The 15,244-nt window shown below is 46.5% G+C and overlaps 1 protein-coding gene across 1 annotated transcript; it reads right to left on the bottom strand.

The window, feature by feature from the left end:
- Positions 1-245: 245 nt before the first annotated feature.
- On the bottom strand, positions 246-11,689 carry LOC135258849 (MOB kinase activator 2-like). The gene is made up of 5 exons (XM_064342491.1): positions 11,233-11,689; positions 5,592-5,743; positions 4,619-4,715; positions 3,914-4,038; positions 246-3,774 (listed from the first exon to the last, which is right to left on the bottom strand). The coding sequence occupies exons 1-5, from the start codon at positions 11,319-11,321 to the stop codon at positions 3,530-3,532; spliced, it is 708 nt and encodes a 235-aa protein (XP_064198561.1). The 5' UTR covers positions 11,322-11,689; the 3' UTR covers positions 246-3,529.
- Positions 11,690-15,244: the final 3,555 nt, after the last annotated feature.

The following is a 15,244-nucleotide window of genomic DNA, read 5'->3' as shown; positions in this document are numbered from 1 at the left end:
GGTGGGGGTGGGGGGGTGTTAGCATTCTGTGACGTAGCGATAACTGGGTGCTGCTGAGGAACCGGGTGATCCCGTGACTGGGGCGGGTCCAAGGGTTCGATCTCATTTATAAATGTCTCAAAATGTCCTGCAGTTTTATCTGCTACCGTTAATATTAGAGAATCCAATTATTCCCATTCTTATAACATTCAACAGCAAAGTCAGAGTATCATTTCCAGCTTTTTAGGTTTTTTTTGTTTAGTTCATATTTCTTGTGTTCTTTCTTTTTTTTTTTTTTTTTGTACATTTGTTTTTTCTTGTTTTTTTTTTTTCCAGAAATCTCCTGAACCGGGTTATGTTGTCAATCATGTAATATATATTTTTTTTAGGATTAAACAACAAACATCCTGGGTTTAAATATCTCCAGTGTTGCCGTGATTTTGTGTGAACCTGTGTGCGGACAGTGTTAGGTGCATGATGCGCATGTGCTAGTGTGTGTACGCTTGTGGCCGTGTGAGTGTGTGTACATTTCTGGGCGTGTGAGTGTGTGTGCGTTTGTGGGCGTGTAAGTGTGTGTACTTTTGTGGGCGTGTGTGTGTGTACATTTGTGGGCGTGTGAGCGTGTGTAAGTTTCTGGGCGTGTGAGTGTGTGTGCGTTTGTGGGCGTGTAAGTGTGTGTACTTTTGTGGGCGTGTGTGTGTGTACATTTGTGGGCGAGCGTCTGCCTGTCTGTGTGTTTCTGTGTGAGGTTCTGCTTGTCTGCCACCCACACGCGTGCTCGTCTGCATGCGGTTGGCTCATGTTTTTAAACCTGGGTTTGTGATGCATGGTATGCATTCAGAAAAAAAACTAACACATTGCTGTGGCATTAAAACATCCCTCTGACCTTTAAACTGAGACCGTAAGAGTTCACACTGGGGGGAGACGCGACCACTGGATGGGATTCTTTGCGTGCTTTCCAGTGGCATGAAGGAGCATTAATGTGGAGTTTCACTTTCAGTTGCATTCATTCCATTAGTGGCTTGTAAAATTTTAATGAAATGTCCAAAGATATATAATATATAAGAACCATAATTATATATTTTCACCTTGAAAGGTGAGATTTGACCTTGTTTTTTGGGGAGCAGAACACATACTCAACGAGTTATTTACTTTGCGCATGAATCCTTATCTCACTAGGATAGGTTGGGGACAAGCACAGCACAAGAGATCAGCCCGTCCGGATAGTTTAAAAGGTCAGAGGACCACAAAGCAACAGGGAATGTCTAAGGGTTACCTTTTACTTAACCATTCAGGAAATAACTAATATGTGAATATTTCACAGAAATAGAAAATAATCTCTCTTTTATTTAATAGTTCCCCCCCCCCCCCCCAAGTTCAACATGGTAAAATTGCATTTGGGATCAGTGGTTATGGGTACATTCGGTTGGTGGCTGATGCACTCAAAGATCAGAATCCAGTTCAGAGGTCACATGCTTCGCTCATACTTCTTCTTCATGTCCCTCACTGACATCTCCTGTATCATTCAGACCCAGATATTAAAATAAAAAAATGCCTCACATATGGAAACATTCATCTGCATGGCCTCTGGGGTCAGAAATTCCACTGCGATTGGATTTTGATTATGAATGCGTGAAAATATGACGTGCTAAGTCGTGCTAAAGCAGTTGGATCGCTAGGTATTACTGCGATGTAAAAACTGACAGAAAACAAGATGTATGCTCTGTCTGTCAGACCATTTTAAATGGCATGCAGTTACAGCTCAAAGCAATGTGGTTTCCAAGGAAGTGGACGGCCACGGGGTCATCTGCTGCGAGATCAACTGTGAAATTACTTCGCACACTTCAGAAGTAATTAAAAGCAACGGCAAATTAAAAGTTAACCTTGCTGTGGCTGACCACATTTCATTCAGCTCCTGATATAGATATAGATATGATGATACAGATATTATGAAATGGTACAGTATAGAAACCAAACTTTTTTTTTTTTTTTGTTGCTGCCTGTGTACTATTGTTGTACAATTTTAAAAGATACTGTGATACTGTACATACTGTATTAGGTGTTCATTTATGACATGGTTCTTAACATTCAAATGCTCAGACTTCAAACGCCTGCTGAAAAAGCACTATACATGGTAATAACTTAATTCACATACGACGGTACGGGTGTGGTGCTAGGGGTCGGGTTTCTGGTTTGGGCCACGCGCAGGAGCAGGCCATGGGATGGTTCTGGGTCTGGAGTATGTGACTTGTCAGGACCTGAGAGAACGGAGATGGGCGTTTCTTTTTTTGTTGTTTTTCACCTGGAACCAGAAAAAAAGGAAGAGGAGCGAATTGCGTCGCGGCAGGAGAATCCAGTTGGGTCAGCTGTGGCATTCGGTGTCGACACACGCTGTAATCTTCCGATCTGCTGCCTGTCACCTCCTTACCTCCCTCCTCACTGGCGGGAGACTGTAGTGGATGCGCCAGAGAGATGGGACTCCCACAGTGCTTAGCAGGAAACACTGTGGTCTGCGCAAACTAATGTAACCTTCTTATTGCAAAACTTGGAGTGACTCAAGCTGCTGTGAGCAGGGGGGTTCCATCTCCTTCCCCGCCTTGGTACAGTCCAAGGTACAATCCAAATTCCTTTCACTTTGTGGCCAACCACGGAACTGCAGTTCTGAATCACCCTTCCCCACTGACGCAGTCCACCAACGCGCTTGTTGTCCTTCGGTTGGCTGACCACCCCCGTCGCTAAGATACCTCGGGTCTACGTGTCGGGGACGTGTCATCAGTGTGGCATGACTCTGTGAAGGTATGTATGAATGCATGAGTGAACATGAATGGCTACGCACAGCCAGTATCGCCGGGTGTGTTGGGAGTTTAAAATGTGGTAAGTGACACGTAACCACCACGGCTTTCTTTGAGGTCCTGTAGATGTGTGTGATCTCTCAGGTCTTTCTGGGGTAGGCTTTCAGACCAGAATGAACCGTGGCCTGCATGCAGTTCAGTCAGACCAGAATGAACCGTGGCCTGCATGCAGTTCAGTCAGACCAGAATGAACTGTGGCCTGCATGCAGTTCAGTCAGACCAGAATGAACCGTGGCCTGCTTGCAGTTCAGTCAGACCAGAATGAACTGTGGCCTGCTTGCAGTTCAGTCAGACCAGAATGAACCGTGGCCTGCTTGCAGTTCAGTCAGACCAGAATGAACCGTGGCCTGCTTGTAGTTCAGTCAGACCAGAATGAACCGTGGCCTGCTTGCAGTTCAGTCTTCTGGTTCCTCTCGTTTTGGCTATGCAGAGTGAAGGCGCGTGATCAAGTTCTGGAATGGCCATCTCTCTCCTTCCTCAAATCACGTTCTCCTGACGGGAGGGAGAAGACGGGCGTGGGGGAGAGGCCGAACCAATCGACCGACGAGTTCAGATCCAGCTCTCTGGGTAGGTAGAGAGAGAGAGAGGGAGAGGGATTCTGGGCCAGGCTCAACAGTCCTGCCCCTTTTTCAGTCTGCGGTAGGGGAGGCGCTCGGACCCCCGTACCCCCCCCCCCTGCTCTCCGTGGGGGGTGTGGTTCAGAACCGGTGATGCGAGCAGAGGGCGGAGATGAGGTCCTCCAGCGGGGCGGTCTCGGCCGGCTCCAGCAGCCGGAACTCGCGGCCGAACGTGACGAAGTGCGCAAAGAGCGTGTTGAGGTGCGGGTGCATGTCCATCCGCACCACGTCCCGGAAGTGCGCCCAGTACAGGTGCGCCAGCGTGCGGAACAGGTACTGGAAGATCCTCTGCACCAGGAACACGTGGCCTTTGGGGAAAGCGGTACCTGAGAACCACACGAGAGAACCTCAGTGCATACAGTCACAACTATACACAATATAAATAATGTATAAATAACTCATCATAAATAATACTCGTAGATGAGAGGCGTTGTGGATGTCCGCTTAACTAGAACTGTCACCCACCTGCACCTGTGGGGAACACGTCCTCATCCGTCAGCAGCTCGTGGATGTAGGACATGGTGTAGTCGGTGTAGAGCGGGGCAGAACACCTCACTTTCTTCCCCTGTTCGTCGCTCCAGTAGTACGTCCTGCGTGCGAAACGTAAAATGCGTCATCTCAACATGACAAAGATCGTTCTAAATGAAACGACCGTTTCTTTGGACGTGCCAATCGCTTATAGATCACCCTCAGAATTACTAAGTGGACTTCTTACTTGAAGTCTGCTTAGTAAGTTTGACTTCCACGTGGTTTCATTTTCAAATGCGTATCGTCTTTTTACAAACGCTTTAAATTAATTTCAAGCTTGGAACTATGAACTGATGCACATAGATCCTCACAATTGTTACTGCACAGATATCAGGACGTTTTGTTTTTTGTTGCAATTGACAGTGCATTGGACAGCTTGCCAGGCTAATAGAGACCCTCAGGTGTATTCAGGCGTTCAGGTCCAGGGCTGAAGCAGTGCTGGATGCCCTCTGGGCATGCAGATATGTAGATCATTTCGAGCAGATCATTCCCATCCTGGACTCACGGAGAGGTTTTCAGGCCAGAGCAGGTCACATAGACGACTTAATGGTGTCCTCGACAAGGGGCCGATTCAGTTGGGCTCCTATCAGAGCTGTGTGTGAGGGACCAGGGCCAATGTTCCCGCAGGAAGACGATACTCACACATCACCGGGGCCCCTGGTGGTGGGGCAGGTCTTGGTGGTGCAAAATTCCGACACGGCGCCGGAGAAGAGGTTGATGTTCTTGAAGAAGGCGATGGCTGAAAGGACAGAGGAAAAATAAATGAGATTTTTCAAAATGGAAATGTGCATTACAGCAGCGGTTCCCAATGCTGCTCATGGAGATCTGTCGTCCGGTAGGTCTTCACTCCGACCCTAACAGAGCACACCTCATTCAACAGTCCTCCTTGGGCTGCTAATTCAACGATGGAATCAAGTCTGTCAAATTGGGGTTGGGGTGAAAACCTTCAGGATGGTAAATCTCCAGGAACAGGGGGTTGAGAACCACTACTTTACAGCATTCCAGTATCCCAATGTCCACTCTCGCCAGTGTACAATGTAACGCTGTGCTTGTCCAAAAAGACCTTGTGCTTCAGCAATAAGCAACACCGTTCCACGAGATACACAGTATCTCATTTTATCGATTTAGAACGCAGAATGTTCTCTCTCTCTTCTGAATCGAAAACCCTAGGAGGGTAGCTACATATGTCAATAAACTACCACTAGTTATATGGATTAGCTGAGCAGCTCTAAGGGGATACTTATCTCTGCAGATTATGTGTGTCCTCATTTAAAGTGTGTTCATGAATATCACAGATCCTTTTTTTCCCCCGTTCTACCCAAACCCTTCTCCCTTTGTTATAAGCCCCCAATTTTGTACATTAATAAGGTAAAATGTTGTGTTACCCTGAGTATAAATGAATCTACACAACCTTTTTAAGGAGAAATCTATAAGTAAAGCCAAACATTGATACATCAGTTGGATATATTTAGCAGGTCGATTGGGGTAGCGGGGAGTTAGACATTTCTACTAGCTCTCTGGCACTGACCACTGACACCCCCCCCAGTACAGAGCTCTGCTTCCTTGTTTACTACTGGAGACATGGACACATAGCCTAATAGCACTGCACGCTCACTGTTGGTGGCCATCCACTCCGCCTCATCGAGTCCAACTGGAAGCGCGGAGAGGGTCTCTATGTCCATGTCGGCGATGCCCTCCGAAACGTATCCCTGCAGCAGGTACGGTTTCTCCACCAGGTAAGGGACAGTCTGGGTATTGTTGTTTTTTCTAGGGGGAGAAGGAAGGAAGTCAGATCACCATGTGTTGGGGTCAGGCATCTTGGATGTGTGGATACTGTACTTCAATATGCAATGTGGAACTTCAACTATTATGACCTCACAACAGTCAGGTGGCCCATTGGAGCAGGGTTTCATTTGAAATCCTCCTTTTCCTATTACAGCTAACTTCAGGTACCTACAGCCTGAGGCTTCGTTGCTCTACGCCAGTAAAATTTGAAGGCTTCACATGATGTACGATGAGCAGTATGAGGTAACGGATTTATTAAATCAGGTAAAAACTAAGGTGTGTGTTCCGTCCATATCCGACCAGCCCCACTATAACAGAAGCTGTCAGGCACCAGAAAGCTGTTCATAAAAATAGTACTATATAAATAGTGCTGTAGTACTTGTGAATTATGTGAAGTATTGGCTTGTACAGAGGTATTGTGGAACTAGAACACAATGCAACACAATAGGCTACACTGCTGAGATATACAGGTCAGGGAGCAACAATATAAGGACACCACGTCAGAAAGAAAAAAACAAAAAGCCGGAAAAAGTATCACCGTCACCATGAGCACTCGATGGTTATGATGATTCAGCACCTTGCGAGTAAGTCGCGGTGCAATTATTGACCGAACGCCAAGGACACAGTCAGCGCCAAAGTGAAAGGTTGAAGCAAAAAAACGTAGTAAAAAAGGGGAAAATCTCGCTTGCAAAACCCACGGCCTCCCTCTGTTCCGTGTAGTCATTGTAGTTATGTTTGAAGGCCGTGCGGAAAATGCCCTTGTGCAGCGTTACTGAACGAGAGCAGAATGTATTCTGCCCTGCTCTGTTCGCAGTGAGATGAGGAACACGTTGTGCTCCTGTCTGCTTGTTGTGCATTGGTTCATGTCCCCCTTTTTACAAAAAAAGTTTACTTCTGTAAATGAATTATCGTCGGCTGCCTGTTTATCTCTGTGATAGCAAAGGGAGTTAATGTTTTTGATAACAATTTTGATAATCCATGAAAACTAATAGAATCACCTTTTGGTGGTTTGTTCCATTATGTAGAAATAAAAAATAACAGCACTTTTTATACGTAGCTCATCCCCCCCCCCCTCCCCCAACCGACCCATTTCTGGACGCCAAGACGTTTGGGACTAAAGGCTTCACAGGTGTTTATGATTAGTCTGGCATCTTCAATTGTTTTTTTTGTTTTTTTTTTACTGCAAGCATAAACGTGTTTTCCAGTTTCTAGTCCTGATTCTAAGCTTTTTACTGCATTTGGGGTCTGTTTTTAGCATTTGTTAGCATAAGGACCAGCGTTGTGCCAATGAAAGTCAAGGAAGCCATTATGAGGCTGAGAAATATGAGCTGAGCAATCATACAGGGCCAAGGAAGTCCTCTACTGTTTATGACCAAATAATTCTCACCACAATGAAGAAGAGCACCCAATCGCTTGTCCCATTCTTTCTGCTGCTGCTGTCAGCAGTTACACCATCACTTGATGTAATTGAGTCAGTACATGTAGCAGCCATACATGCCCAAATGGTAACACCCCCGCCACCTTGTTTGCATTGGATCTTTGGCAGTTCCTTTTGGCCTCAGCTCTTGTTATCACTCTGATACAAGGGAATCTTGGTCTCATCCAGAATCAAGACTAGATACTGAAAGATACTAGGTCTCATCTAGAATCAAGACTAGATACTGAAAGATCTCACTCTTTCACTAAAGCAATTAAACACATCTGACTAATCAGAAACTCCTCTGAAGCCATTTGTCCTAAACAATATGGCACCCCGAAATATGTATAAAAGTTATTTCTACATGGCAAAACCAAAATATATTAAAATAACCCTTAATAAAAGCTGAGAATCTGCACCTGAACCACATTGTTTAATTGCTTTGTCCCAGACGTTATGGAACTCACTGTATATGATTCTTTTCTGTATACTAAATATTTATAAATTAATACATGCAGGACCAAATTAAGCTTCCTTCCTTTCCTGAGGCTCAGATACTTTGAATTCAACAGGCAACGCTAGGCTAGTCATCCAGCGCATAATAGCGCATTCCGCGAGGCCAGAAATCACGTAAATGGAGGTAATTTGCGTCGTCTGCGAAGCGGTATTTCAAAGCACCCGGTTCTCCATAAATGCGTTCGGATCACGACTCCAAAATGTCAGCGCACTCGAGGCAACGTAAAAAGCGCCCAGCTGGCTGTGCAGATAAGGCTCGCGCGCACATCGAGCCATAACGCTCCATCTCCACAAACGGCTTTCTACACCGTTTAATGCTCGTACGCGAGCGCCCCACCCACACATTCACTCTGATTTATCCACCTTTTGTCGTTATTTATGATAATTCTTCGGTTATCTTTATAGGAGAGATGATAGTTAGCTAAATTAACCTTTTTGTTGCATAGAGGGCAGTTTTTCTCAAAGAAAGCTTGGTCAGCAGGTAGCACTGTGATAAGCAATCTTACTAAAGCACTAAAGAGGTTTCAGTGTTCAGAGCAGCCTACACATGAATGAAAAGTTCTTGTTTATAGTTGTCAGGTATATATATATATATATATATATATATAGTGTGTTGGCCTGAACTCGTAATCTGACATTTGAAGAGAGTGTGTGGAAGTTATATTTTACTTTGCTGTTTTATTTCAACTGGCACCCGCCGTCACAATAAAAATATTAGTATTTATTTTGCAGTTTATCCCACAAAAAAAAATCTAGAATCTCCTCAGCCAAAGGAAGACCCTGGCCTTTTCCATGCTGAAGCAGGTTTGATTGTGATTGTATTTGCGGTGCACGGATGCTATTTCAGGATCGTTGTGGAAAAGATTCCGTGCACGCCGTCCGCCCTCTCCCTCCATCGGCAGTTCAAAGACGGGGGTAGCGGTGAGTTTTGGGGAGGTTCTGTCATGGAAGTCTGAGGTGTTTACATTCTAAAGCTGCCTGCCAGATGGAATGCAGCTCGGCTGTATCAAAGCTGTGGTCCAAGCGCAGTGTGTGAGTACTGAGTGTGTTTTGTATTTCTACTATTTTAAAATGTTACCCTTTTCTCCAGATTGGCCTGGTATATTTATACTCATGCAGCAAGTCTCAGTGCTCAGTTTCCCCCTGTGGGTATCAGGTCAAGAATTCACAGGCTTCGTATTCATAACTGTACTGCTATAAAATAATACGACTAAAAAAATATCTCAGTGCTTCTTCCTCGTTTGTTTCTCCTGCATGCCAGGTGGTTTCTGAAGCGGGTAAACAAGGACGCACTGCCCTCTGAAACATGAACAAACAGACCGTTTTCCCCCGAATGACCAGCTTTTGACAAAACACAGTCACCCCGGCCAACTGAACCCCACCCCCCCCCCCCCTTCCCCCCACCACTTGGTGATGCTACTGGCAATTATGTGTCGCCCTGCAGAAGCTGCTGGCACAGTCCGGATTCGATAACAGACCACAGGGATCATCTATGCACCATGAGGATGAGCCATAGCCACCCAGCAGCCCTATGTGTATTCCATTGTGCTGTAATAAATTATTGTTTTTCCCTACATGGGGATGACCGGGCTTGTGCAGAATTCCTGCGGGATAGCAGTACTGAGTGGAGAAACAAGCTCACACTGTTTACACAGCAGTGGATGCCATTCCTAGAAATGCAAATTTCTGGAGCCACACTGCATTAACGCTTCGCAGCACTTTATCTGTGCGTGTGTGTGTTCCTTTCCATCCTCGAAAGCACTGCCATACTGGGATGCTTTTTCCACACGCAGGGATATCTCGAGCGGATTTGCATTCCATGCAAACTGAGGAAGGCACTCTCCTCCACGTTCACCAGGGGATAAGCGATGCCGTGTCTGAACTGGTGGGGAGCGGTTGGGTGAAAACACCTGCCACAGTGATGGATTGTGGAACCCGCTCATGGCGTGGAAGGTTACGGTGGCTGCTGATGACAACAGCACTTTCACGCCTCGTCTGTCCTGTCTGTCTGTCTGTCTGTCTGTCATTCCCATGGAGATGAAGGATACCCCTGTCGTTCCGTGCCCCCCAGCCCCCGGCCCCCCAGTCTCTCCCCCCCCGGCCTCTCACGTCAAGCTGTGGCCTCTTTCCTGGAGCTCTCCCGAACGTGGAAAAAAATAAACACCAGCACATGCAAACTACCCGACGTGTGAAGTTGCGCAACATTTCCACAGGTGCCTGTCCTGCACAGACACACACTCGCACACACACACTGTCAGCTGGGAGGGTTTTTGAATTACGACTTGGGAGACAGACCAAAAAAAAAAAAAAAAAAACCCAAAAAAACATGGAGGCTGATCCCAATTTCATTTATTCTTCAGAAAACACACACACACACACACACACTAGGACCTCTCCACCCTCCCTTATGTAAGGCTATAATCATGTGTGATTTACAGTTCCTTTGAACCCAATAGCATTCTAAGAACTGGGGGAAGGCGAAGCTAAATTGGTTCACAGACAAAGATTCCCTGAATCAGGTTATTAAAAAGCCCCTCCTGACAGAAAGCCACAGTCATAGTCCCAGCACATATCTGAGCAGCCCTGAGATCCGGAGAGAGGATTGTGGGTGTTGGATGCTGTGCGTTTCTGTACTGGCTGTTCTAGCGTTCCTCGACCCCTCAGTCCAGCGTCCCTCCCCAGTCCACCCCCCAGGTCCCCTGCATGGGCCACCCCAGTGCGTGCACTCCCCCGCCCCCCCCCCCACCTCCAGCCTCAGCCAGCACTCCCATGCATCGCAGCCGAAAAACAATTCGCCAGGGCTGATGCGATCGGACAAATATGCGCCCTTCGCTGGAACCCGGGAGGTTGGGGGGGTGGGGGGGGGGGCGAGCCGGCCTTATCTAAACCGCAGGGAGCTCGTTAATCAGTCATCCGCGCGAGCGAGCGAGCGGGCGCTCCGCGTTTCTACCCTTCCGCCTCGCGGAGATACGGCGGAAAGCGGCGGAAAAAAAAACAGGAGCGGGGGAAGTTTGGCGCAAACCTGGATCGATGTCGCTTTTGACGTCTGAAGGACTGCCTGGCCTTTTTGCGTTTAGTGTTTTGTTTTCCCGCCCCTCCCCGTTTGGTTTCCGACCCCTAGCCGAGTGCAGAAAGCACGGCGCTGCGAGGTTCCCCCCCCCCCCGGTCAGGCGCTCGGTGAGAGCCCCGGGGGTACGAGCGCGCTCTCCCTGGAAACGCCGGGGCGTCGCGGAGCTTGTTTTCTCCGTTGTTGTGCAACACAGAATGTTTGAGGGAAGCAGAAGCTGCCAAGCGAAATCCAGCTCGCCAAAAAAAAAACACAAAGTAGCGCAGAGAGAGCAGAGCTTCTGCACGCTGCCTCACAGGGAGACAGAGTTTCTAACCGATAAGGCGCTGAAGTATTAAATGTCCTGCCGTTAAGCGGAACGTTTGTACCCTGTAAGTTCTGAGAAACAGACCCCAGGACAAGCCTTTGCTTGCGTCGCTGGGAGCGGAGAGAGAGAGCGCTTTCGCTGGGGAGGCGGCGGCCGCTACTCACAGTTTGTGCGCGTCGACGTCGGAGAACTCCACTCTCTTTTTGGAGGGGACTGCCTTCCTGGTGCGACCATAGCTGTGGCAGCCACCCATGACCAGGGGAGAAGTGGAACACCGGGAGCAGGGAGGCTTCTCTCCCCATCAGAGGGAGAGGGGGGTGGGGTGGGGTGGGGTGGGGGGGAGGGGGCGCGGTTTGCAGGCTTACGCAGATCTCCCCCGTGTCCCCGTTCGGGCCGAACCGAAATGAAACCGTCAGCCGAGTTCAGAGTCCTCCAGGATGGGCCGAGGCGGTGAGAAGGCGGGTGCTGAGCAGTCCTCTTCCTGAGCTCCGTGTGCCTGTGTGAGAGTGCGCGTGTGTGTGTGTGTGAGTGAGTGAGAGAGTGAGAGAGAGAGAGAGAGAGAGAGAGAGCACATGTGTTGCTACTCTCCTCTTCTATTTGTGTCTCCCTGTCGGTGGGGTGGAGGGGGGGGGTGGTGGAAGTAGAGCCCAGCCAAAAAAAAAAATCAGCTCCTGCACTTCACCATTGGATCTGCGCTCCAGAGCTGTAGAGCGGAAAGGCAGGTCCGACCGGTAGGTTGGGCTTGGGAAAATATTTGTCTTTGCTTGGGAGGGCTGGCCAATCGGAGAGCAGAGGCGTGGCAAAGGCCCGCCCCCTTCACACACCAGGAGAAAGCCCAGAAGCCAGGTGTTCATGACAGGAGGAGATTGACTGGAGTTGAGGGAAAATTCAGACCTTCTTGACTGCAGGAGCTGAGAGAGCTGGGTATGACTGCGTCAGGATCAAGCCATAAGGCTAAACGTGGCTGGGGAAAAATGGAAATCTATATGTAATTTAAAGGTCACCACAGAGCATGTATCTCACTAACCTAAAATTTAAGTTCATTAGGAAAAACCTTTTATTTTTATTTTTTAAATTTGAATCCAAGTAAAAGTGTTAGTTGAGCATGTCAGTAATACATTGTTAATGGCTCTCATTAGGCAGAAAATACTTTTCCCTGCATTTTATTTTCTTACAATACAATTATAGACCCCCCTGGTGCTAGGCAGTATGCATATACAGACTCAGACTGTGTGTAGAAACTCTTATCAGCGCAGTTGGTGTGTGCCCTTGTCCCTGCCAAACGGGCGCTCAGTCAGACCAGCAGCGTGTCTGCAGTCAGGTGATCGGCGTGGCAAACATGTCCCCTCGGTAACAGCGATGCGCCCTCTGCGCTCGCCGGCCTTCTCGCTGTCAGACGACGTCTGAAGGCTGCAGCGCGCAGCCATCCAGGGCCAGGGGGGCTGGGAGCTCACCGGTCAGCACAATACGGGAGGGAATGAATGAAAGAGAGCTGTTATCCGTGTGTCAGGGTTCTATACATTGAACCCCGAAGCCTCATCAGTATGTACAGGACGTGGTGGAATGAGCTTCCCGTGCACAGAAGACACGTTGGCCTTCTTCCAACGCGGACTTCAGACTGTAGCAATGACTTCTATACCCTAACCCTTCTCTAACACTTTTAACCTAGCCCTAACTGTGAGCCTCTTCCTTACTGTTGTTCGTGTAAGGTAATTTAATGCCCATCTGGGTAGTTTTGCTCACGTACATATACCTTCTTTTAATGTTCAACGGGATAGCTGTCAGTCAAGTCTGCACTTGTTCCATTTACTCTTAGAACTATACCTTCCCCCCCTGGAAAATTTCTAGTTTTTTTATTTTATTTTTTTAAATCCCTGAACATTGCGCTTGCGTAAGCTGCTCTGGTTACGGGTGTCTGCTAAATGCGTACGTATAAAGCACGTATCCCACACCTCGGATGTATTTTGGGTGGGGGCACCATTTGAACTTCTGCTACTGGGATTTAAATATAAGCACAGCAAACAGCAGCAATCAGTCAGGCGTTGGTTTCACAAAGTCCTCATTTAAATTAAGACAGTTTTCATATGAATTATGAGGAGTCTTTTTATATGTATATATATATATATATATATCCTTTATTTAACCAGGTAGAAGTCTCACTGAGATTAAAATCTCTTTTTAAAGAGTGACCTGGCCAAGAAAGCACCATAAACATTGTTACAAATATTGTTTTTGAGACACCTATAACCTCAGTTATAAAATAAAATGTCTATATGAATTTTAAACACAAAAGATTTAAGTAGAAAAGTCTAAACTTTCGTGAGAGACTGGATGTAGTCTCGGAATTAGCGGTAATTACTGCACATGTCCTTGCCTGCAATGAAAAGATGAAAGAAAGCAGCCGTTTAAAAAAAAAAAAAGATCAACCCATGTGACCTCATTTCCACCTCTAGCGCTCAGTGGGGAAGGTGCAGGTAGGTGTAACAGGTCCTTTCCGGAGTGATGCAGAAACAGCAGGTGTAGCGCAAGTGCTAAAAGAGAACTGGCCTTGCGGCTCTGATGCAATTGGCTCGACTCCCAGGCCGGGCCATTGTTGTTGTTTCCTTGAGCGAGATACTCAACCTGAACGCGAGCCCTGCAAGGCGCTCTGATAAGAGGCCGCCAAATCTGCTGAAACACAGAACGATTATTTTTAAACTGGCAGGAAGGACTGCCAGGGTATCTGCGATTCATCTTAATGTTCCGGAACTCTGAAAAGAGCTTCGGACCTGGGGTCAAGTACGATTGGATTTCGTACTTTTGTATTCCAATATCGATATTTAGGCAATGGGAGAATCTCTATCTCCTGCATGATCTCACTTTGCTTCTGAACTGTCCGTTGAACCTTATTAAGGCCAAGTCTGATCCCAGCGATCTTCATGCGCCCTACAACAGTACCATGAGAGGGTCTACCATGCCAACTGTACACATGTAATCTTGGAGCATTGAGGAAAATCCACCGTGCAGCTCTTCCGTCATTAATCTTAATAAAGTTTAAAGAAAAAAAAGTTATAATGTGTAATCAAACCACTCTGTGCTTAGGTGTCCTTCCTGTCATATATAGTGGATGATATATATTGATTAATAATAAAAATTATATAATAAAATTCTTTCAAACTTCAGTCAAAAGTAAATATATTCTTTCATCTCCCAAAAGGAGGCGGTGTTGTTTCGGGCCTTTCGTTGGACCCTGGTGTGATGAGAAGGACAGGCTTAATAGTTTGAAATATTTTATTCGTTTAATATTCGAATTTACAGCCTAGATTGACAACAAATAACAGGGTACAGTATTGTATTTATACAAAAAGGAAACCACCAGCATCAGTTTTACAATACAAAAAAAGGCTTTTTGACCAAGTAACAGAAACCTTGGATTCAGAAATCATAAAATGCACAGACTTTGAAGGCAGTACATATGAATGTTAATTCATTTAGATTTTTTCCAACACTTTTTTTTGTACCTCATATACATAAATACATACATACAGTACTTACAAAGATAAAATGGGACTCTAAAGCTACTACTTGGGTTTCTCTGCAAAATGGCCGACCGTGACCTTCCACTGTGTCCCAGATCCAGTCCGTATGAACAGAAAGGCCACAGAATAATAATATGATATGAATCTGTTGTCAGGGTTTGTACTGCTTTGCGTGACACAACAATGTAACAAAATAATGTTGCATTATGGGCCGGATCTCTAGAACACACACATCATTCAGCACTGATGATCAGAGAAGAACAGCTGGCAAAGGGGGGAAACAAAAGAAACAAAAAACAAAAGCCGAGTGGTAAAAACTGTCCATCTAATTTCCCTGTGGGATGATTAGCACGTACCATAGGGAAAGGATCTCAGTGTAGAGACAGGACTCTTTATATAACCTGTGGCTCTTGTGGTCAAGCGTTCCATACAAACTTGAGATTACCCCCCCAAAAAAAAACAAAAAAAACCCAACAGCGTCAGTCACAGAGGTTTCATTAATTTTTTTTTTTTTTTTCTTAAAGGAACCGGACAACTGACGTATTTTCAGCAACTGTGGATTCTCAGTTCCACCTGTGACGTGTCCGACAGCAAAAGCCGGCATCTGTTTTAACACCAAAGGATTAGAATGAGAATGTCCTGCAAGCTCCCTCTTTGG

Source organism: Anguilla rostrata, chromosome 7, assembly GCF_018555375.3.
Source record: "Anguilla rostrata isolate EN2019 chromosome 7, ASM1855537v3, whole genome shotgun sequence".
In the NCBI taxonomy this organism is placed as follows: Eukaryota; Metazoa; Chordata; class Actinopteri; order Anguilliformes; family Anguillidae; genus Anguilla; species Anguilla rostrata.
Note: the sequence above shows the minus strand (reverse complement) of the source record. Positions and strands in the feature narration are given on the sequence as shown.